This window comes from Colius striatus, chromosome 5 (genome assembly GCF_028858725.1).
Source record: "Colius striatus isolate bColStr4 chromosome 5, bColStr4.1.hap1, whole genome shotgun sequence".
In the NCBI taxonomy this organism is placed as follows: Eukaryota; Metazoa; Chordata; class Aves; order Coliiformes; family Coliidae; genus Colius; species Colius striatus.
The window spans coordinates 22175640-22200900 of NC_084763.1; the positions used below are offsets into that span (position 1 = coordinate 22175640).

Consider the following 25261-nt stretch of genomic DNA (forward strand, 5'->3'; position numbering starts at 1 on the left):
CTCTTTTCATCAGCTAGCTTTCTGATTCTAAGCAGTAAGTTGACTGTGACACAGTTCATCCTTGATGTAACTCCCGAGCAAGGAATTTTGGTTTTTATGTTAGGCTGAAGTTGTTATAATTAAATTGGTGTAAACTCCTCAGCTTTTCAGTGACTCAAATCACCTTTGAGCAGGAGATATCTTGAGCAGGAGATATCCAGTCTCTTTTCTTCTGTTGCAAAACACACTGAACTGTAATTCTGACACCAACTGATAGCAGAGGAAAACAAAGGTCTTGCTTAAAATACATAATGGAAGATCTTGGCGTATGAAGGGTTCCATATCGCCAATGATCAACCCTACTTTTTAATCAAAAGCATTGAGCCCAAGTAATTATTTCAACATTAGTGCCTATTCAGGCTCCTGTTATACCCCCAGACGGTGCAGATGCCACGCTATTTCACATATGCTGAGATTTAGACTGGAAACAGTGAATTATTTTCTCTTTCGGTTACATAACGCAACTTCTGGTCTGTAATTATGTTTGTCAGCAATGATGTCCAAAGCTTATCTGTAATTTCCAAATACGTGCACATCCATGGATCTTTCTCCTGCTTGTGGTGATGAGAGGAAATACTTTTTGCCACACACGATTCCAGGACTTTTCCTTCTAAATATTTCACATGAGTCCCATATGCAGATTCTGTCTGGCTTTTTTTTTTCTTGCCAGTGTCCTAAACTAGATCTACTGAAATAAATAAGCAGTGTCATTATTTAAGTATCTTGATTCCTGCCTTGTAGGAGTGCATGACGTAGTACTAACTGAAACTTGGCCTATCAGTCCTGTGCTTTTTGTGACAATTGATTCTGCAGACATGTTATGCTGTTTTGGCCTATGTTAATGAGTTGAGCTCCTGAAGAGAAACAAGAAGAAAAGCAAATATCCTGGAGAACCCAAGCCTGGCCACCAAGTTCCTCAGCACTGTGGTGGACTTGTCAACAGGGTACTTTCAGATCATTAGTTTTGCTGGCAAAAAACCATTAAAACCTGTGAAATGAGGCAACAGCCAAGAAGAAACCTCTTGGACTGAGGAACAAAGCTATTTTATAGATTTCTATATTTCCATGCTGCTGCACCAACTTCATGCTTTTTCCTGCTCCTAGGATTAAATGTTCTTAATTTTTAATGTTCTTTGTTCTGCCTGCTGGATCACCTTTGCCTTTCTGACCTCGTCCCAGCTTCCTTTTAACCTTCCTGTCTTCCCATCAAACAACTTGGGTGTCCCTTCTCCACAGTCTGGTCTGAGGCAGGCATTGATGAAAGATGCAGCAAGCGTCCTCTCCTTGAAGACAGAGCTAGAAACAAAAAGGTGTTGCCTCACACCACCAAACCACATTTGTTTTCCTAAGCCAGGGCAGTTCATGTGGCTAGCCAGAGCCCTGTATGGCTGTATCTAACAGTGAATCTATTTTTATTTTCTGTATGGAGGTACAGACAGCCCTATTCGGGTGGGTTTGACAGAGTGGGCCAGCAGCTCTCTAGGCCACAACAGAGGCATGCTGTGCTCCAGTAGGGCCTCAGAAGGACATGGAGTCCCGTCTTGCTCTTGCCTGGGTGGTGCTGGTGCTCTTGCACCTGAAGAGCTGAGAGATTCCTGGGGTTTGGCTGCTGAAGGGGCAGGAGTGTGTTGTGACATTTTGTGTGGGGCCAGGAGAGAAGTCCCCAGTTGCAACACTCCTCAGTATTGCAAAGTTTGGTGGACTCCTCTGGCAGTTTGACGGGTTAGTGTGGTTGCAGCCATGTTTTAAATTACTTGCTTTACTTTCTAGACTTACCCTGGGCATGAGACAAGAGGAACACAAGCTACCCATCCAATTATATGACCAAAAGTGAATAAATAAGCCCTGTCTCTTTCAACACCTAATGCAAAGGGCACATTTGTGCTCACTCTTGATTCCTGAGCCAGGCTGAGACGAGTGCACCACCGCACAGCCCCACATCCAAGTGAAACGTGGATGCCTCTTCTTGGTGCTTCTCATGTCCTTAGGCTTTGGTGGCCTCTGCCAAAGGTAGCGGTGGAGAGTACACTTGCCCAGCACTGCCGTCCATCTCCTCTCCGTAAGCCAGGCAAGGGGCCGTCGAGACGTAGGGCTGCCGCGCTCACCCTCCGGGGGCGCCGGGATGATCCCGGGCAAGGGCGGAAGTGGTTCTGCCCAAAGGCTTGTTGCCCGCAGGGTGGCGAAAAGCCAGAAGGGAGCGGCGGGGGAGGCTCGCGGCGAGCGGGCTGCGGTGGCGGTGGGGCAGCCGAGCAGCGCCGAGCCCCGCGGGGCCGGGCCGCAGCGCCGGCTGCTGCGCGCGCAGAGGGGAGGGGGCCGCGCGTCGCGCTTGCTCTTGCCGGTAGGGGCCGCCGCCGCCAGGCTGAGGGGAGCGGCGCGGATCGTGAGGAGCGCTGAGGTACTGTAAGGATGCCGGTAACGCTGCGGGGCAGGGCGGCATCTCCCCGTCCCCTTCCTCTCCTGAGCTGCGGGGCCGGGCCGGTGCCTTACTGCTCGGCGGGGGATGGAGGGAGCGGGGTCTGCGGTCAGCGACCTGCCCGGGGGATCGCCCAGCCAGCGGCGGAGGCGGTGGCGGCGAGGGAGGGGGCTGGCGGGGAAGGATGGCGCAGAGGCGGTTTCCCGGAGTTGGTGCGGGCGCTTTCCCCCGGCGGCGACGTCCTTCGGTGCCTCCGCGCACCTGCTCCCGCGGCGGAAGACACCGCGCCGCCTTGGGCGGGGGCTGCGGCCACCGCGTAACATGGCTGCCCCGCAGGCCTCCCCCCGACGGCGGGCCCGGCGGGGGCTGGGCCCCGGAGGCGCGGGTCGGGGTCCGGGGCGGGGAAAGGCTTAGTGTTTGGGACTGGCATCGGCAAACGCTATCCTCACTGTCCCTTGCCTGCGCGCTTGAAGCAAGGCTCTGCGGTCTCTCTTCCCTCTCTACTAGGTGCCGCTTTCCCTTCTGCTCTTTAATGATCTGACATGGGTTGTGTCCCACCTTTTTTTCAGAAGATGCCTTTTAATATAGTCACTTCTAAATTTAGATGCCTTCACGTGCATTTCTGAGCATAGCGTTATGTTCAAGTGGTTTATGGGCAGGTTTATTCACATGAGCAGGCTGACGAGCAGACATAGCTGCATCCAAGTCTATGAAATTGACATCTGTAGTTGTTCTACTGTAATAAATAATACTAGAGGCTACGATTAACCTACCCTAAAAAGAAAGACATTTTCTCCAGTACTGATAGGTAGAGGGAAAAAGAAATCATACTAAACCAACATCTCAAACAGAAGTCAGATTTGTTAGGGCTCTGACCCTGTGAATGCACATATGTTGAAGTCTGTTCCTATGAAAAACGTCCTTAGAAATTGAGTAGAGCCATCCATACATATAAGATAGAAAACTTTAATAATCACAGAGAAATTATTATGCTGCAGTGCACTTGGTAAATTCTGTGATGCAAACTCTCTGTGTGTACTAAATTTACTCAGTAGTTTCGAAGACAATAAATATATGAACTTACAGGGAATGAAATGGCTAGCTCATTGGTTATACACTATTACTATTTCAGCTGTCTAAAAGCCGTTTTAGAGTAAGGGATTTAAAACACCTATAAGCATGCCAGTTGGTTCATAACATGCACTCCAAACCCTCCATCCAAACAAAAAGAAACCCTCAATCATATGTATTTAGGAATCTGAACACAGGACTTCCACTGATTTGAGATGAAGCAAGACTGAAGTCAACTTAAGCCATTTATTTTACAGTTAACTTTTCCAAGCAGTTTAGATTTGAGAGCTTAGACAGTCTGAAAAGGCATTGAGGGAAATATGGTGGATGGAAGTCTTTTATTGATATGAGTAGACTTTGTCCTCCCCAGAAAAGTGTTTCTTGTGCTGAGGGTTTTGAGATTTTTTTTTTAAGGTCATTTGCTTTTTCTGGAAGGCATTTGTAACTTTCTTTCTTGTTAGGAAAGTATGGCATGGCTCAAATTCCATTCCTTTGCTCTTGCTGAGTTTGGTATTTTTGGTAGAGACTATGGAATTTGGCTGTCCACTCTCTCCTTTGAAAGTCATCAACCATGGATACTTTACACAGCTTCCGTACGGGAAGGTGTGCTAATTTATCCTAGAAGCTTCCAGTAAGAATTTCCTCATTTATTAGGGAGTTGAAGAGTTGAGAAGCTATGTACTGTCCTTCTCTTTCTGTAAATTCATCAGACTGAGAAATTGCACAGAATTGCAATTGCAATTGCTTCTCAGTAAGGTACCCAGATGGGTGGTTTCTGCCACAGCATGTTGCATTACACCCTGATTTTCAAATTCTACCATTAGCATTGCAGTGCTTGCTGTTAAACCGAGACTTCCAACAAGGTACTTGAATGCTTTGTATTTTACCCCTTGTCAATGTAATAATGTTGCTAATTTGAAATGACTGCCGATCAGTGTGCATTAGCCAGTAGTGTGTGGAGGTGGACAGTCTCTCCTGTGCAGTGATGAAGACCTAGGTGAGCCACAAAACTAGATTGTGCCAGCTGTCTACAAAGAAGGAAAGCTACCCAGCTAAGTATTACACAGCAGCCTCTCATTATGAAGTTGTGTGTTGTACAAAGATGCTTTAGATGCCAGCAGCTTGTAACAAGGGTCTCTGGCCCAATAACAGAAGCAGGAAAATGGGTACTTACCTATGAAATGGAGAATGTTACTGATATGACCTTAGACTGCAGGTTGGAATAGCACCTACAAAGGAATAGAGTTCTGTGACGGCTTGAAGACGTCAGTGCTTTGACATCCACTCACTTAAAAGTCTGTATAAGTAATGAGTTTTCCTTGTATGCACAGCCTGTGATGGAAGTGAGACCGAAATCTGTTGTCTTCTGGACCACTGAACCTGATTTATTTATAATTGAACTATATTTTCATTAACATAATGCAGATTACTTGAGGCAAAACATAAGATCCCGTCTTCCTTTGAAAACATGGATATGGATGTATTAGACAATTAAAATAGGACTTTTTAACAGCTGAAATCTTACCGTTTATTAGGACTTCAGATGCTCAAGAGTTTACTGTGCTTATTTGACAGCCACTAGTTAATTTGTTGAACAGTCTCAAGAAATCTGGTAATATTCCAGATTTTCCCACATAAAGCAAGCAAGATATTTTCAATTCCTTCCAGACCTATTAGGCATTTCCTCAGTTAAGTGACTGGGGGGGGGGGGGGGGGGGGGGGGGCGGCGCGGGGCGCATACTGCTTAGGAAAGCTTTGAAAACAACTTGATTTTATACCTGTGTAGATAATTGATAATACTTGTCATTTAAAAAAAAAAAGTAAACCAATTGGACAAAATAGCTATTCCAGGTCTCTGACTAGAAGCTTGAGATGTTACTCATTCTGAGCAAATTCTCGAGAACTTTTCTGCATGTAGTTAATGTACCAAAAAAAACCAGCGAAAAGTTGAGGGTGGATTGCTAAGTTTGATATGCTAATAATTCCTATTGGATCTCTTCTCAGACTCAGCTTAGCAGGACAAAAACAGTCAAAGCTGAATGTGGTACTGTCAAATAGTAAATAGGTGTCATCCATTGATGGTGAGTCTAACAGTTTGACTAGTGTTTTACAATGGCATGCCCAAACCATGGGGACACAGGCATGATTTTGTGCTTTCTAATTTATTACGAAGTGCAACGTTCTTCTCTCCTGTAAGTCATGAATTAAAACTGTCCAAATTGTCAATTAAAAATAACCTTTCAATGTTTAGTAAGATGGGAACAATATTATTATTGTGCCTTTCAGATTACTGTCTTTGTTCTGTGCCTGCAGCTGAATGAATTTTGCTTTTCATTTCTGTTTTTGGAAACATTGTTTTTCTGCAGGATTCAGAGATCACATGTCTCTGCATAAGATGCTAGGCTTGATTTTTAAGTGGAAATACAAGCTTGGCTCAGGCACAGGAAACATCTTCATTTCAAAGTTAAAGATTCAAAAGCAACAACTAAACTCTGAACAAAGTTTTGACAGTTGTAACTGACCACTCTTAAAAGTATGAAAGAGCTGGGAACAAATCATTTGTGGGCTATTCAAGATACTCTTCCTAATGAAACAGTCAAGATCTGAACCAGGGGACCTTTGTTTGGATGCTGCCTCTCAGTTTTCCATTATAAATGTTTCTTGCAGATTTGGTCACTTACCTTTTCTAGTAGCCATGAAAACAGATTTCTTGAAATCATTAAACATTACTGAAATAGTTCAGAAGTATTAGCACAGCTGGGTTTCTGTTTCATAAAGGCTCCAAATATAGTGAGGAGAAGTCATCCTTCACTACACAGAAACAAGTAGTATGTCTTTGTAAGAGGTTTAATGTGCTCTCTAGACTAAAAGTGGCTCAATCTCTCTTGCAATATAAATGTTAAAGAAAATGCTGTTGTCAGCAAAATGCTCTCAGAACTTGCCTGCAAGGAGTTTGCCTCTGTTTCTGATATCTAAAGCACCTATTCCAGACTATGTGTAGTGTGTTAAGGGCAGAGCTGTTGCTACATGTCCTAAGTGGTGCCTTAGCAGGAGAGGAGTAGCTCTACACATAGGAATAGCTGCTTCAAAATTGTTTCCTTTGTTCTAAATCTTAAGTAACATTAACAAGAAATCTTAAGTAACATTTCAGAAATCCCAACTTGTATTAAAACCAAAGGAGTTTTATATGTGACTTTAGAGGCATCTTTAGTTTTCTCAAGATAAAGTTACAAGGCATTAAGTTATCAGCAATTCAAAAAACGTGAAGAGTGAATATTGGTTCAGTTCAATGAGTTAAAGTTCAAGCCAGACCCTTTTTTTGACCTTGTTTTCTCACTTTAATCCTTTTTATTGCCTTCTGCTTCCTAGTGAATGCTGCAGTTTTGCTTTCCAATTGAAAGAAAAGACAGAAAAAAACTTGCTGTTGGCAAAAGCAGTTTTACTCTTTTAGAAATAAACTTTGGAATTGCTTGAACAGTAAATTATTAGAAGAGCTTCAAAACCTTATAGTTCATAATACAGAGTTGGTTTTTTTTTTAATATAACTGTGAAAGCTGCAGTTGGCAAGGCAATTTTCACATAATTTGTAACTTCATAAAACAAGTAATTACTTCAGGGTATTTTGGCAAACAAGGGAAATTAGTTGGCTTAAAAAGAGTCAGTATCTATTTGATACTGACTTTATAAGGTTGTTTTTCTGAGAAATAGTTTTATTGTAGCAGTCAAGTTATTTATACAAGATCATTTCAGTACCAAATTGCGGCTTTCAGAGAAGAAATAAACAGCATTATTCTGGAAAAAAATATAAGAAAGTCTCCAGTCTTCCATTCACCAGTTTGGACTCTGACATGCCTCAGAGTGCCTTGCAGAGGATATATAGCTGTTCCAGTTTTCCTGAGTCGGGGAGGAAGGCTCCAAAGCACACTGAATATTTTATGCTTGTGTCTGTTCTCCTAGGAGTGTGGCTTCAGCCTCTGACAGTTGTGTGTTCGTAAGGGGAGGATGGGATGTAGCAATCCATTCTCTGTTACTAGAACAGCATTTTTTTTCTGGTCCTTTTTAAACGAGTGAGAAATGGCATAGAAACAAAGCTTTCATTAGATTATGTCACAACCTTTACATACAGAGTTAAGGAATAACAATTTTACTCTCTGACGACTCTAGAAATCTGATTGTGACAAACTGACACTAATAGTGCGAGTTGTTCTACTGAGAGTTTGTGAGCCTTCATACATGTTAGCATTTGAAATGGAAAACACTCTAGAGTGAAATTATTGTATGTCTATCAAGATTTATGGGTTAGTTTTCTCGAGGCGATGCTAGGCAATAGCACTTCCATGTTCACCCCGTTTCAGGAATATAGTGACATTCAGACATGCTTATAAAGAAAGCCCTGATAATTGTAGTACCTGTTGATTCGCCTTGTGATGATGTTTGGAGCCAGAATATTGCCCAGTGGGTGTTACTCCTTTCTGCATCAAATTACTTAGGAGCAACTCTGTTTTACCACTAGCAGTAATGGTGATTGGTTCATAGAATTAATTTGGCTTGGCAGTCTCTAAATGAAATTTATCACAATGAGAGAAGGTCTTAATACAGGATTTTTTTAAACAGAACTTCTTCATAGTGTCAGAACACAGGCAAAGCTAAGTGCCATAGTGACCAGGAGACTGAAAAAAATATGACCACATCCCTGCTGTAGTATGTTTTTGCCAAGTAAAGTGGAAAATTCCATGGAAGTGGAATGTGTTACCTTGTGGCAGTCACTCAGAACTGCTTTTTAGCCTTTGTGCTGTATGGATTATAGGTCAGCCGAGTGTGATGCCTGTTAACTATCTGAAGCTGTAGCAGTTGTTATGTAGTGGCATAGCATGATGTGCAGCTCACTATCTAGTGCTTTCATATGCAGAGTGGTTTCAGATATAGCCCATAATAGACTGTGTGGTTCCTGTTTCTCTTAGCTTGGAGTGACCCATCCATGTATGTAATACTCTGCAATCAAATCTAGAGCCTGTTGACATACAGTGTAGGTCTGAGGTATGGTCTGTTGAGAAAATCAGGCCTGTATGCTAACATGCCTCTGTGGTAAAGAACTGTGTGAATGGGCAACAAGGTGTTCTTCTGAGATCTATTTACAGTAATTCTCAGTGTTTTCTAAGGTTTACAGGATTGCCTTTCACTGGAGGAGCAAATAATCTGTGAAAACAGAGTAGGGATTAACAGTAGGAGGTTTTGTAAATTAGCCTGATTTATATGAGGTTCTGTGAAGGAGTATTCTGTTCCCCTGTAGGTGAAAGAGACTTGTTTCTATTGAGTCGGGATGGTGCCTTGTAAGAAGGCAATGAGGTGTCAAAGGCATGAAAATGAGAATGAAGACAAGCTGAAGTTGAACTAACAAAAAAAGAAAATGGAAGTAGGCAAGTAGAAGTGTCCTGGTTAGATAGATAACTGCTAACAGACCGCTTTAGTTACATGATGGAAGATGATGAGGCTTAGTACTGTTCTGAACAAACACAGATTGTGGGTGTATCTGAGAAATTGTCATCCTTGTCATATTTAAAATGAACCAAATGAAGTTCCATAGAAAGCTGCTATCTAGCAAACTGAGTAGATTTAAACTGTGGTAGACTGCTATTTAGCTTCCTTCTCTAGAAATGTAATTGTAAGGTTCCAGTACCAACTCCGATGACAATCATGTTTTCGGTGTAAGGTTGTAACATTCAGTTTGCAATGTTTCTCTCTTACATACCTTCCCTGTATGAAATACATTGTGTGTTGAACTTTAGAGTAGCTTACTCATACTTTCGTGATTAAAAAACATTACCAAAATGGCAGTTTGATTTTGCTTTAGTAAATGTTGGTATATTTAAGGGAAAAAAAATCAAAAACCTTACAAATACAGTTGAGCCTGCTTTATTCTAAGGGGGACTTCAGAAGTCTCTAGAGTGTTAGATAGGTTTTTAATTGTTTTCCCTGCCTTCTCAGTCTGTAGGTATGTAAAAGTCTGCCCTGCATACCTTCCAGTTCATTCGGTAACACTGCACTGAGGCATTCCTTCCCATCTTTTTAAGCCTACCTTGCAATGTGTTTGATATGTAAGTTGAAGAACATGTAATAAAAATTAGTATTGTGTATCACTTTAACCTTTGTTTCTAGACTGTTAGATGTCTAATATCCTTCAGCTGTCTTATGTATTGCAAATGCACTTTGTTGGAATAAGAAAATGTTTTTTGCATACTGAAGTCCACAGTAAGCCTGCAAGTTAGTCAAGATTTTGACTGATCTGGCAAGGCATGAGAAGTCAAATTTAAAGCACTAAGTGGTGACTTACCTCAAGATAGATGTGGACTCTTAGGGTGCTGGAAAGTGGTTACATTGACACCACCAACGCAGCAAAATAAATGTATATACTCAGAATAATTCATAGCAAAATACTAAATGGTTTCATTAGTGATGAAGCTTGTGCAACACTCTACATGTTGCATTTCAGTTTAATTACAAATGCTGTGATGACTTTCAAGGGATAAGAGTGGTAATTGAAGTGGGGCTTTGTCTTCCTGTCTATCTGCAGATGTTCATCTAGAACTAATAATGTATTGAGACTTGGTGCACAATATATAAGTCTGCAGGTAGGTGTCCTGTCAGGTGGTTTTTACCAGCTGGTCAAAATTGTGCTTGTAAAAAGGGGTTGGTTTGTTTCCTAATGCATTTTCAGCTCAACTGGATGATTATTCTTGTATCTAATCTTAGGTAAATGAAAAGGTTGTATGAGTTCCCTAGGCAATTCTTCACCCCACATTGTGTTGGTAGAGGACACTTTTAACACACATCTCTGGAAGTTTGTCTGAAGGTTGAGTGTCTGTGTGACCTTTTCATAGTCTATAGATAAACTCTTAGGTGTGTTCTTCACAAACAATTACCATTTTATGAATAATAGCCTTTATCCAGAAGGCATTCTTTCTTTGTTTTAATATTGAAAGCCTGCTGTTCTGGGAGAAATGTGTGCTCAAATGGTATTGCTTTAAAAAAACAAGAAGTAAAATTTGAATGGCTTGAAAGATGTCCCAGGTTAATGATCAAAATCAGATTTTTGTACATCACCATCTGCCATTTATTGCAAATAAATGAGTGTCTTTTCGGGCAAAACCTTTGATGGACTCTTATAAGAGTCCAGCTGTGTGCAAATAATTTTACTTGTTTAGGCTCTTGTGGAGGGAGAAGAGAAAGATGTTCATTTTGAGGCTGGAGTTTCTGATGCAGTGATGAGATTAGTGAAGAAATCTCAGATGTTTATGTTGAGTGCTGTTTTAACTGGCAGTAAAATACTGTTGTTGCAAACACTTAAAAGTATTTGTGCTATCCTATAAGCACAAACAAATAAATTGCAATCAATTAACTTTAGGTAAGAGCAGCAATGCAGACAAACCACAGAGAAAATAAAGGGCAATTAGTGCTTCAGTCTCTGTCTTATCCAAGTAGATAAATTGTCAGGCAGTTTTTGACATAATGGTGCTGGATCTTTTGTTCTGTTTCCAGTTATACCATTGTTCTCCCTCAGGAATTCCTCAAACATACTTTCTCTTTCCTTTTAAAAAATATTAAACTGCATAGGAGCAGAGAGAGTAAATTATTTAAAGATATTCTATGTCTCTGCACTTGTCTGAGGCAGCAGGATACATCTAGGTCGTGTGTTCCCAAACAGCTCTGGTGCAGAATATCTCCTTTCAGTGGGGACTAAGTAGACTCATTAACGTTCAGTTATTTTGGTTTTTTTCCTCCTCTTTATGCCTTTGCAAGGCTTGGTGAAAAATGTTTGAAAATGACTGTAATTCTTTCTATGAAATCCAAATAAGTTGTCTGATTCTTCCATTATCATTGGACAAACAACATGCATTGTCTCTTAGCTGCACCAAGTACCAGCAGACAAGATGATTCTCTGATGCATGTGGTTTTAAATTCAGCAAACACTAGTTTTGTTTGTTTGCTCTTCCTTTCCTTTCCAGGATGGCTGCAGCTCCCCCAAGTTACTGTTTTGTAGCCTTTCCCCCATGTTCTAAAGATGGACTGGTGGTCTTTGGAAAGAATTCTGCACGGCCTAGAGATGAAGTGCAGGAAGTTGTCTACTTTGCTGCTGCAGCTCACGATCCAGGAAGTAAAGTTGAGGTAAGGGTAAATTGTTATATTCAAACTGTGAGAAATTACTGTTATTGGAAGAAATGAATACTGTGTTGTTTTCTTGTCAGATTGTGGAGTCCTTCTTCCATTCACTTAAACCTCTCTTGAGAAGAGACAAGATTTTTGAAAGTCCTTAAAGTGAAACTCGGAATGTAACTTCTTTGTTTAATTGAAGAAAAATCCTTGATTTGTACTTCCTCCAGCAGACAGACTGTTCACCTTGCAGATTCTTGCACCATGTAGCCCATTGCTTTTCTTCTCCTTTTAAGAGAAAAATATCCTGTCTAACAGGAACTGGAAACACATTTTCAAAGTTTATCACTTACTGTATTAATTGGTCTCATTCATGGTTGTTTGACATTGTAATGTGGCCTGACACTAAGCATGTTGCTTCTTTGCTAAGATCGGCGTAATTTGCTGAAGAGCATAAGCCATATATAATGTATTATGATCTCTCTCCCATCCCATTATTAACCAGCTTAATACATTTTATAGAATTCATTCATAACCTGGACTCTTTTACTGTCCTTTTGAAAGTGAGAAGCACAATCCCTTTGCCTAGCACACTACAGTTTGTAAATTTATTCTGCTAACCAGTACCTACAAGCCTTCCCCTTAAAGGTTTATTTTTAAAAAGTTATTATATTAAAAATGAAGGTAAAAGTTGTTGCAATGTGGTGAAGAAGGACTTTTAGACAAGGGTGGACTAATACCTTTTTTTCAAGGCGTAAGCTTTAATTGGGTGGATATTTTGGCTTCTGCTAACCTATGCTGCTGTGTAATTTTTCATTAGTTAGCCTGAGGTTTTGCAAGTAAAGTGGTGTACAGAAATGTTAAGAGCCTCCAGATGTTTACGAAAATTGTTCCTATTTCCCTCCAGCACAGAATAAAAACATCTTCAGTAGTGCTGAGAGTAGCGCAAGCCGTCACTTGTCATGACATCTTTGTCACGCTTGACACCAAGTATTGTTAATGTCTTCTTGGTTTTTTTTTCCTCTTGTGTGTTTTGGGTACAGTGAGCAGAATAAAACAAGATACTGATTTAAAATGTTTTATTCAGTGTAAAGGCTGTCTGGTAGCTTTGCACAGTCCTTTAACTGCTCTCCTTTAGACAGACCTAAGCATAGATTTAGTTGTTAGTTTTCTCTTTGAAGTTCAAGATTTTTTTTCCACCTTCAGAGAGAGATAGTGTGTTCAGTCAAACAAGACTAGCAAAGATCAATGTTGCAGAGTTTAGAGGTAACCCTTTCTTTATTTTCTTTTCAAATTGGCCACTTCAAAGGTCTCTAAAAAAGTATCATAATAACACCCTTTGCCATAGGAATTGTGAAAGATTGAATCAATAAAAGCTCTACAATCCAGGTTGTAAGATGCTGGATTTGCTTCTGCATTTTACTGTTTTATGAACTTAAGAACGTCAGTGGATAAAATTGCCACTTCAAACATGGTAACTCTTTGTGATAGCAGAACAGGGTAGGGTCTTCTGGTGTTGCTAGTTAGCTGACATGTATGTATTCTCCTTTTGTAGGGATGTGTCTAAGACAACACTTGTCTTACAACACCTGCATACTTGCCTGTAGGCAGAGCTTGTGCAAAGTCTGTTAATTTTTGTGTACTGTTAGTGGTACTTCTAAAAGGTAAGAAAAGCTTTAAAAGAAGGACTTGAATTCAGCTGCTTCATGTTTTTAAGTAGTAACATTCAAAGCTTTATCCACCTTTTAAGCAAATGTACTGAATTATCAGAAGTAATTAACTAATAGGGGCAGTGGAGAGGAATGTCAAAGCTTCTAGATGTAGCTTTTGACATATTCAGAGTAATTACTTTATTCTTTAAAAACCGTGAAAACTGACAGCAGTTCAGTTGTCATTGGATAGGGTCGTTTTTTGCTACTGTTTTCTTTCCCTTGTGTTTTATAAAACCAACTAAACAGGTCTGAGAAAATTAAATGTATGATACCTTGCAAATGGAAAAATGTGATTGACCACTTTCATGCTACCATTTTTCTAAGTCAGTAATCCTTTGTACCACTGACTAAATTTTCCCTTTTATCCATCCTAGCATGGTTTTTTTTTGTTTTGTTTTTTTTTTATAAACAGCTTTTCTCACCATTCTGTATTGTACATTTGTATTGGTTTCTTACGTTAAACACGTGATCCTGTACCTTCACTGGGTAATGATGGTGAACTGACTTTTCCTTATATTCTCTTCTTTACAGGTAGTGTAATCCAGTGTTTGATTCTTTCTCTGTGACTGTCACTCACATTCTCAGCTTTAAGTAGGAGCTGATTTTCAACACACTAACAACATGGGTTGTTTTATAAGACTCTCTCAGGCAGTCTGTCCTATTTATGTTCTGTGCAGCTTACGTTTGCAAATGTGATAACGCACAATGTAAGCAAAAAATGGCACAGTAGTCCAGCTAGATTATTGCCATAAAGAAATTGTGCAGGCTGTGCTTTCGTAACTATAAGATAGTTTGTGGCAGAGCCTCAAAGAAGGGAATTCGGTGAATACTGCAAGCCATTTTAAACTTGATCTTTCTGGCTCAGTCTAGCAGACAAGTCACCCTGCAGCTAACTCATCAACATAATTGTTTCCCTCCGTGTCAGCAGGTTCCCAAGACCCTAAACAATGGGGCTTTTCATAAAGGTCTGGTCTTTATGTGTGTGTGTGTGACAACTTTCTCAAAAGTTTGTTCTTGTCTTGAATTAGAATTTTTCAGTGGCAGATACTGATCTGCACTCTTGTTATAGTGGTCAGTCTAGTAAAATTGTGCATGCAGGTGAAATATTGCTCCCATAAGCATTAACAGGGTCCTTTTTTGAATTCCTCTACAAGTCAGTGTGTGCTTTTTTCACCAGATGTGGATTTAATGAATTTTTCATGTGTTAGTGAGAATTTGCTTTGTATGAGTTTTAAGATGAAAAGGTTTTACTGACTAGGTTCTTCTTCTTCTCTAGTATCATAGAATCATAGAATGGTAGGGGTTGGAAGGGACCTTTAGAGATCATCTAGTCCAGCCCCCGCTGCAGAAGCAGGTCCACCTAGATCAGGTCACATATGAACATGTTCAGCAGGGTCTTGAAGACTTCCAAGGAAGGAGACTCCACACCCTCCCTGGGCAGCCTGTGCCACTGCTCTGTCACTCTCATAGTAAAATAGCTTTTTCTTATATTTAAGTGGAACTTTTTGTGTTCCAGCTTCATCCCATTACTCCTTCTCCTGTTGCTAGATACAATAGAAAAAAGGGATGCCCCAACCTCCTGACACCCACCCTTTAGATATTTGTAAATATTTAAAGATGCCCCCTCAGTCTTCTCTTTTCTAGACTAAACAGCCGCAGTTCCCACAGCCTTTCCTTATATGAAAGATTATTCTCTAGTAACCTGCTGCTTGCTGATGTTTTCTTTATCCTGAAGCCCTGGATGAATGACTTTTTGTTAGTTGAATTTTCCAGGTGGATTTTTTCTCTTAGATTGACTTCACTTTCTTCTAATTTGACCTTTTATCCATGATTTGAAAATAGTCATGGTAGCTTGCTTCAGTAAAGAGCTGTAAAACCTATTTTGTCTTAATAACATGCAGCTTTATGAAAGAGTGGAAAGAGGAAAATAGAAGGGACAGTCCACAGCAACATCTGTCAAATTGTGGAATATGCAAAATTTTTCTAATATGTTGGTATTAAACACACTTCTAGACTTAAAGTCAGGCCTCTGTGGGATAGGAGGAATTTTGTGTTCTCTAAAACTTCATGGCATCCTTATGCCTTAGTTGTTTGTTTGCTTTTTGTTTTAGGGTTTCTTTGTTGTTTTTTTTTTTAATAGCTTGAGTCGGGTTTTTTTAGAGGATACCACTGTGCCTCCCCTTGCTCTGAGTTTTCAGAGGAGTGGTAAGATTTTTTGCTCTGTGTTAATCTGAGCTCTGCAGGCATTAAAAACTCACCTGGAGCTCACTGAGGAGTTTCTGTTTGGTGTTGCAAGATTGCTGTGTGACTTGGAAAGTAGAATTTGTACTGAGCTGGCTTTTTATGTTACCTGGAGGTAATACATTCTTTCTTCATTCTGGTATTTTGTAACTTAATCACCAGGCATTGTGCCAGTGCCGCAGTTTAGTTCTGGTGTACTTTGATTCTCTCTTATACCATCTGTTTGGGTTATCTGCATTATATCTGGGAGTAAGATGTTCAGAATGTGGTAACAGAAGCCAAACAGCAGCTGAATCTACTGAGAATTTGCTCTTTGGGAAGCCTCCAGATTAGATTGACAGCACCACACTTTCAGTTGTGTTACTGCAGCTGTGAACTTGAACCTGGGCACTCTAAGTGCTGACTGGCAGGAAATATTGATGAAACACAGCAGTGTTTGTGCCCATGATGAAACTTTACATTTACTCTGTGTAGATAAAAGAAGGTTGTAGTCTAAAGACTTGTAGTTCAGAGAGGGTTTAGAAAGATGCTTTTTCTTGCCTCTCAGATGAGACTGTGTAAGCAGCCCATCTCAAGATATATGCAGTCAACTGGCTTACCTCAAGACAGCTTGTTTAAGCTAAGCTTTAGACTTTGCACAGAGATAAAGGTGAGGCACTGTTCAGGCAGACAGCAACTAATAAAAGAGAGAAAGTGGCTGCTGCCTTCAGCACAATCTGTTGCTTGGCTAATGTGAGCTTTTTCTCTGTTCTGCTCCATTGCGGGCCACTAGTCTTTGATAATGTGTTTGACCTTGCTTTGTAACACAGTACACAAGATGACTCCAGTCCAGAGGTAGAAGTCATAATTTCTTGCATGTTTCTGTCTCTCAAAGCCTCTGTTTTTACTATAGGAGTGCTACTGCTTTGCCTCCTTGTGCTACAAAGCAAAACTAGTTAGCTTGAACTATTTTTTTTCTTAATCTCTTTAATTTACTTTTTTTTTTTTTTAATTGGAACAGAGAGGGAGTGGAAGGAGAGCACTGGAATTGTGTGAGGCAAAAAACTGCCAACTATCCAATGTTGGCCCAAACTGTTTACTTGTGGCAAAACCAAAGCATGAGCTGGCATTTCAAAGTGGCAAAGAAATCAGTCCTAGGATATCTCAGAGTTCCAAGGGTATCTCTGTGATGTGCTTTTCGTGGCTTCTTTGAAATGTTTCCTACTGTTTTAAAAAAATAAATTAATATGCTTCATCTCTATTTCACTATTATTTTTGCTCATCACCCAGGAGACTGCTAGATTTGTTACTTAAAAAAACAGAGGTGAGATCCTGACTGCTAAATTAATTCTGACATACAGTGTCTCCAGCGAGTGTTCTCAGCCTTGGGTGCCTTGTTGCACTTTGTGATATTTTGTTTAAAGATTTTTCTATTTCATTTTGCTGAGTACATTTCCGCACTGTGGCTCGCTTGCCTGAGGCTCCTTGGTGGCTTGATAGAGGAGGTTGGAGCAGGTCAGAGGGGATGTAGTTTTGCCATTTGACAGGGGAACTGTTAGGCTTTTTTTAGCTTCTGTAATTCTTTTGTAGAATAAATATCATCCACAGTCTTTAAGATAAATTACACTGCTAGAGATGGGGGGCTACAGTTTCAGATTTTACAGTTATTGATTGCAATGAATTAGAAACAGCTAGAAACAATACACAAATACAGAAGTTTATTTAAAGTGCACTAGGGCCTTCATAAAAAGGGGAAAAACTTAATATAAGGAAGTAAAGGGCACTCTGCCGTGGCAGAAATTGGACTTGTTCTGTATTTGTGTCTGACTACAACATGAGGATCCAAGTACTAGCATAGCATGTGTTTTTGGAAGGTCCCTGCCTGAGGGTTCATCCTGCTATCAGAGAGACTTCTGTTGACCGTTCTGGTGTGAGTGTGTGACCATTCCAACTGAGGCTGACTACTTGAGGAGTATCAAGGCTAGATTTATCCCAGTGTATGGCTGTCCGCTCCACTGCGGAACAACAGTTTTGCTGCTAGTAAAAGAAGTTATCCAGGTGTCTCCCACTGTGTACTTAGTATTGCTTAGTGCATAAGCAAACAGTGGTTACAGCATCAGCTAGCCACATCTTCTGTATTTCATGCTACTGCTTGCATCGTTCTCTTTGCAAAGAACAGTTATTCCTACTTCTCTGAGCTCTGTTGCGTTTGTTCCTGTAATCAGGCAGTAAAAGAATTATCTGTAAAACACATGCAGCTATGCAACAGGACAAGGGGTAATGGGATGAAGCTGGAACACAAAAAGTTCCACTTAAACATAAGAAAAAACTATTTCACTGTTCAGGTGAGGGAGCCCTGGCACAGGCTGCCCAGAGGGGTTGTGTAGTCTTCTTCCTTGGAGGTCTTCAAGACCCGCCTGAACATGTTCCTATGTGACCTGATCTAGGTGAACCTGCTTCTGCAGGGGGGTTTGAATAGATGATCTCTAAAGATCCCTTCCAACCCCTACCATTCTATGATTCTGTATTTTATCAGGCACATCCACAGGAGATGGCCTTGAGGGGCTTTTATGAACAACCAGATTCTAATTTTCCTGTCTTCCACCATGATGGGAAGGCCCAGGGAGCACAGTGACAACCTGTGGAATCACCTCTGTAGACATTTCCAACCAGGCTGTCATCCTTGATGGCCGTGGAGGCAGCAGGCTGTGAGACTGCCTCATCATTTTTTTCCATACCTCTTCTGGGGGAGGTTAAAAGCAGCCATGGTACAACTTCTCAAGTTACTGCAGTAGTACAGATATTTTGCTTGTTTTTAAATGTGTTTTATGGTACAGCATTATTTGAAGCAATTATAATCAAAGAGTTAAGGCCAAGTTGGAGTCTGGATCCTATGAAGGGGTGGTGTGGGGGAGTCTCTTCTGTAATCTAGAATCTTACATCCCTTCTTCAAAGATAATTTCTTTCTAAAGCATTCCCTGACTATTGTCTTTGTTATCCAGGGCCTTTGTGGTTTCACTGATATTTCATAATGACCTGACTGACATTGCTGGGGATCGGGCTTCTGCGGCCTGAATACAGTGGAAGCTACACAATAGTTTCTTTTCATTAATGAAAGAAGAAATCTCTTGTGCTTATGACTGATGTGTCTGTTTTTGGAATACCTCCAACATATCTGCAGGCCCTAGTTAGGGTGGGAGGTACATTTGTGCCTTGTACTATACTTAGAACTGCCTTGATAAGATTCTTCTCTTGATACTGTAAGTGAAATAAAAGATCATTAGTTTCCAGCCTTCTCAATTTTCTTTAAAGTTGGTGGCTGCATCTCTTGAATGTGAAGTCTCTGTTCTTTACTGTTACATTTCCTGATGGGAATTTATTGTCACAGGGCATGATGCCAGTTATGCTGCTTTCAGGGCTGTAAATCAATGGAGCCTGACACCACTCATTCACAGCCTTTGCCACCAAATTTATCAGTATTCCCTTTTTAGTATTCATACTCAAAGAAAAATGTTAGTGTTAGGAAATGCTGAGGCTGAACGCTTCAGGAATTTTAAGAACAGGATTGGTAGCAAGCAGAATCACAGCAGTACCTTATGTCTATTTTATTTGTCATTGCTTAGTTTGGCACAGCTCAAACAGGCTGCTATGCTGTTGTGCTGGGGGAATTTGCCGGATTGGTGGGTTGCAAGAAAGGGAAAAGGGAGGTTGTGGTTTGTGCTTGCTTTTGAAATCTTGTTGCCATCTGAGCTCCCATTTCTACAGATCTAGTGGCCAGTGAGTTTTTTAGGTGGATAGTGTTGTATTTCCCCTACTTCCACAGAATCACAGAATGATTGGGGTTGGAAGGGACCTTTAGAGATCATCTAGTCCAACCCACCACTCCCCCGGGAAACCTCCAGAGAAGGAGACTCCACAACCCCCCTGGGCAGCCTGTGCCAGGGCTCCCATACTCTCTCAGTAAAGAAGTTTTTCCTTACGTTTAAGTGAAATGTTTTGTGTTCCAGCATATGTCCATTTACCCCTAGTCCTATCACTGAACACTACAGAAAAAAAGTGTTGCCCCATCCCCTTGACATACACCTTTTAAATACTTGGAAGTATTAATGAGGTCCCTCCTCAGTCTCTTCCAGGCTGACCAGCCCCAGATCCTGCAGCTATTCCTCAAAAGAAAGATGTTTCAGTCCTTTGATCATCTTGGTGGCCCTGTGCTGGACTCTAAATTTCCTTCCGAGTCTGAGCTGTTCAGATTTCTGTGGAGCAGGTAGCAATGGTTTGCTGCTCTGCAAATCCAGTGACTGGCTTTAGTTGACCTGTCTTTACAGTTGATGTGTCTTGGCTACAGGTGGATAGCACAGGTCTTCCATTTCCTATATGAAGATACTATTTTATCTGGAAAGGGTTTTCTGATGTTATTTTAAGGGCGAGTGGTGGAGTTATGGAGAGTGAAAGTTTTAAGTATAAAATGAATAATCTATTGTCACATCTGGACCCTACTTTTTTGAGAAGCTCATACCTATTATGAACAAATATGAACAAAATCCGTGACTTAACACATCAGTCTTGAGTGCCCACTGTGCTCCTTACTGAAGTGAATAATTGTAATGGGAGGGTAAAATCTCATCAGGCTCTGTTCATCATTGTCAATAACCATGGGAAAGGATTGTCAAACAAGAATCAAGTCAATGGTAAGGCCTGTCAGCTACTATCAGATTGGAATAATTTTCTATTATTTTGGTCCTCTAAGGTAATTTGTATAAATAAGTCTTGAACATCGGATGTGTGTATGAATTATTATATGGAAGCTGAAAGTAACTGTGAAAATATGGTCCATGTTCCTTTGATGGGTTGGTGAAGGTAAAGAAGCAGTATAGAAGGTGACGTTGTGTTCTGAGGTGCACAGAGAGGCCTCTTATTACATAGTTGCAATGCAATTGCCTTATATTTTCAGAATGCCTTGCATCCTTCAAGCAGGAGCAAATAATTTTCCTCTTTCTTGACTGCTACCCTTGACAGTAAAAATCTTGAAAATTAATAGTAACTTTGAAAGTGTTTGGTTTTGGAATGAGGCCCCAAGTAACAAGCATTTGGTAGCAAGAATAGCCAGAATATGTTTTGCAGAAAAAGGCAATCAGCATTTTTTAGCTTGTAACTTTTCAGAGTGTTTTCATAATTTTTGCTTTTAGAAAATCAAAGTGTCAGTGTAAGCAAGCTTGTATAATAGGGTTATTCAGCCAGAGAATGCTGTGCATGTGGGGACTTATGAAGTACTGAAGTCTCCTCCACACTGCATCTAGGTAGGTTTATGCTTTCTGCTGTGGAGCTAGGAAGGCTTATGTCCTAGATGGCTCTGCACGATGACTCCAGCTAGCTGGCCACCAATGAGATGGAAGGAGCCAAGACCTGTGTCTTGAGGTTGGTGTCTGCCAGGATGCAGACCTGTCTCCTGACAGTTGCTTCTGTTGTGTCTTCACATGTAATGGGGAAAGGCGCTTGGCTTAAATCCTTTTCCAGCTGTTGCAGCTCATCCTTTGCATAGCCAGGAAATACAGTTGTTCTCTATTCACTCACACGCATGCTTTAAGTGCTTATCCAAGCAGCACTGACCTAAGGCTCTGAACAAAAAAATGCACAGAATGTCAAAAATGAGATTTGCTTCCTAATAGGTCAAATGGAGAAAGGAGAGTCTTGATAAGAAAGGTGATCTCTAGATGATCTCTAAAGATCCCTTCCAACGCCTACCATTCTATGATTCTATGAAATGCCTTCTCTGGTGTGGCTTGGCTAGAAAATGAAACAAAGGTGAACTGTATAACATGTTTTTAAGCTTCTAGCTGGTGACAGATACTGTTGCACCTCAATAGATGTGGAATCTGTCTCTGAAAATCATATTGTTTTATTGTATAAGCAATTTGGTCAAACAGCTAGGTCAAATATTAGGGATTTTTCTCCAACAAATACAGCAGGTAGGTCCCTGTGGAGGCTTGTAGCCTAAACCAAAAATCAAAATTAAGCATACAGCAGAAAGGAAAAGCGGAGCATGTCCCTATTCTATTTTTAATTCCTTAGTATGAAAGAGTTCCCTGCCCCTCCCCTTTCTTTAATCATTTGTCTTCCAAGAGAAATCATATTTTTATTTCACCTATAATTTGCCTCAATTTATGTAAAAAGATCAGTTTGACCTGTACACACAGTTCCTAATGAAGGTAGCAAGCGCATTTCTTGTGTCCTTACATGAAAGGACTCTAAAAATGCTGTTTCTGATCAAAGATGGTCTGTTAAACGTTTTAATTGCATGTTAGGCTGTTACTGTAAAATTCATTGCTGAAGACTGAGGTTGAAGATGATCACGCTGTGTAATCCAGAGCAGGAGAACGACACGTTAGGGAAAAAACCAAAAAGAGGTTCTTGCTGCTAACAATCTTGGATTCTTTAGCTTTAGGTTTTAATGTAGGCCCAGCACTTATTTTCATGGCAAATAGCTTTCAGTCCACAAGTGCATTTTGCTTATCCTGCTTATTTTGATATGTCTGACAAAATATTTCCTCCAGAAAAATGTTGCAGATTACTTCCGGCAGGAAGATGTTACAACAGGGATTTTGGACACTAAGAGCTGTCTGAAATACTTAAGACAGCTTCAGTTTCCTCAAAAGAAAATTCTGTGGGGTTTGGTCCTTGAAGAACTTAATATGACCTCAGCAGTAAAGTATAAAGCCCATTCCTTTGGCTTGCACAGGCCAATGATGGAATGATGATCTCTCTTCTCTGCTGTCATGGTTTAGGCCCAGCTGGCAATGAAGCACTACGTAGCCTCTTGCTCAGTCCGCCCATCCACTTCCACCTTCTTTAGGATTACAGAGTCCCCAGCGAGTTGAGAGGAAAAAAGATACCCAAGAGACTTGTGGATTGAGACAAGGGCAGGGAAAGCTCACTGCCAATTATGGTTCTGGGCAAAACAGACTTGACTACTCATCTAAGGGAAGAAAGTAAGAACAGTTTATTGTACTACTAACTAGAAACAGAACAGACAGAAAGCAAAACCAGAGCAGGATAATTAGAAAAAACACAACCAGCACTTCAAGATCTCCCTCTCCCATCCCTCCTTTCTTCTCCGGGCACAGCTCACTGCTCCCGATATCTCTACCTCCTCCCTCCTCAACAGCTTGGAGTGGGGGGGTAGGGAATGGGGGATGTGGTCAGTCTTTCACAGATGGGCTCTGCCGCTTCTCTCTTCTCAGAGGAGGACGACTCCTTGCGTTCTTCCCCTCCACCAACATGGGATCCTTCCCACAGGATACAGTCCTTAATGAACCTCTCCAGTGTGAGTCCTTCCCAAGGGCTGCAGCTCTTCACACTCCTCCAGCGTGGGACTGCTCTGGAGCAGCAGCATTCCAGGCACCTTCTGCTGCGACGCTGCCCTCCCACAGATTCACGGCCTCCTCAGGGCACAATCACCATCCATGGTGTGGGGTCCTCTACGAACTGCCAACAAATCTCTGCTTCACCACTTCTCTACATGGGTTACAGAGGCACAGCTGCCATCTCCCCATGGGATGCAGGGGAGTCTGCTGCAGCACACTTTCTTCTCTTCCCTCACTGACAAAGCAAACATAGTTGCTTTGCCCCCATCCAACTCCTTCCATCACCACCCAGAAAAGAAGGAAGAAGCCTCCTCTTCTGGCTGCTTCTTCTTAAAAAGTGATCGTGGAGGCATCTAATTGGCTCAGCCCCAGCAGTGGGTCTGGCTCAGAGCTGGGGAGAGTTTTGAGCAACTTCTTACAGGAGCCATCTTTACAGCCCCTTCCCCCTTACCAGAAACAGCTCCACAGAAATCCATGACATGTGCTGTCTGGGAAAACAGTCTTTGTTTTTAAGTTCTAGAGCAAGAGGAAAGTAAATATATTTGAAAGATAAGTTATAATTTCTTTCTCCCTTGCAGTTTCAGTGACCTCTCTGCAGCCTTCCTCTTTATTTTTCACTTGTCAGAATACATCCACAGACTTCAGATTACAGTAGACCATGCAGAACAGCAGCAGCATCAGTATTAAGCAAAAACAATCCTTGTGCTTTGTTTCCTGTGGCCATTTATTGAAGCATTCAAATGAATCTTTTGCGGTCCTTTTTTTTTTTTTTCCCGCCTTCTTTCTACCAACAGTCTCATTCCTAGGGACAGCTGCAGGGGAGGGAGCAAGGGAGAAGGGGAAGCCTTCTGGTGTACTTTGTCCAGTTACCATTGTTACACTGTGTACTTAAGTACTGGAGATTGTGTTTAGTGAGGTGGTAGAATGGTTTGGTGTTGTTACTATTTACAAATATGATCTGTGTTTCTTTACTGTATCAGTACAGTCTGTCTACTGCTGCTTTTCACTGATTCTAGCACATGGATTCTGCTTAACTCTTTGAAGTGTGCAGCCATCAAGAGAGATGTATTTTCCCAAACTTGTGCAGTGTAAAGATGTAAAGGTTCAAACGCGATAGTTAACTGTTTAAAAAATCCCCTGCTCATACACAAGAGATGGACCTCTAAAAATCCTGTGTCCCGTCTGTGTGTTGAAGTCTTGTGTTACTTCAGTCACAGGATTAGATAAAGAGCTTGCAATTGTTTTTGCCTTTTCTCTTCCTGCTCTCTCTGCAGTGCACATATATTGAGATTGAGCAGGTGGCGAAGACTCATGCTGTTGTGCTGAGCAGGCCCTCCTGGCTTTGGGGGGCAGAAATGGGAGCTAACGAGCATGGAGTCTGTGTAGCTAACGAAGCCATCGTGACCAGAGAACCAGCTTCTGAATCTGAAGCCTTGCTTGGAATGGATCTTGTCAGGTGGGTGGTTTGTTAAGCTATGACCAGCCTTTCAAACACCAAAGGTTTAGATGATGTTGATACTGAGTAACAGCTTTGTTGTGTTGTCATTAGGAGATTTAAAAACAATATAAGCAGAAGACTTGTCTAGGCAGAAATCCAGACACAGCTGAGTGAACACTTAAAATGCTTGGAATTTGAATTTGTCTACCAAGTATGTACCAGTCAAATGTGGGTTCAGCAAGCCTACCTTGTCTACCTGACCTACAGTCTAGCAGTTGCTATTCTAATAGGCTAGAAGAAATTATGACACTGTTAGTAAGGGACTGCTAACTGATTTGTAACATTGGCTTTCTGGTGTGCCCTTCAGTCTCCCACACGTAACAACAGCCTACTCTGACCTAAAAAGCTTATCCTGGGCTTGTAGCCAACTGTAAGCATAAACAGACTACTATGCCTTCCTGCAGCCCATGCATTCCAATGCAAACTATTGCCCTCATTTAAATGCTGGCAAACAAACTCCTGTTCATTGAAGGCTGTCTGCCTAAAAGGTTGGTGCAGCACTGTAAGTCTCAATCTGCATGCTGATCTTGTAGTGAAGAGAATTTAAAGGAAATTTAGGTGGGAAAGAAAGATGAAAATGAAAGAACAAGAAAAAATGGTGCAAACTTATTACAAGGAGAAAGGGAGCAAATGGACTCAATTTAGTTAAAGATGGAACAGAGCAACAGCTGCTTATTTAAGTGAATCAGTGTTACAGCCAGTGGTCCATCTGGAATTCACCCTAGGATACTTAATGAGCAGGCTGAACCAATTTCAGATGAGTTCTTTTTATTGAGAACTAATGAGAGATGGGAGATGT

The 25261-nt window shown here is 41.2% G+C and overlaps 1 protein-coding gene across 2 annotated transcripts in view; it reads left to right on the forward strand.

Annotated features, from left to right (window-relative positions):
- Positions 1-2353: 2353 nt before the first annotated feature.
- SCRN1 (secernin 1) overlaps positions 2354-25261 on the forward strand; it is a 37737-nt gene continuing 14829 nt past the window's right edge. The window contains exons 1-3 of one of the 2 annotated variants that reach the window (XM_061996547.1): positions 2354-2434; positions 11527-11686; positions 24239-24420. In XM_061996547.1, coding sequence (XP_061852531.1) covers positions 11528-11686; positions 24239-24420 — 341 coding nt within the window. In that variant the 5' untranslated portion in view covers positions 2354-2434; position 11527. The remainder of the gene's footprint in view (positions 2435-11526; positions 11687-24238; positions 24421-25261) is intronic. The other variant, XM_061996548.1, reaches the window with a different exon arrangement.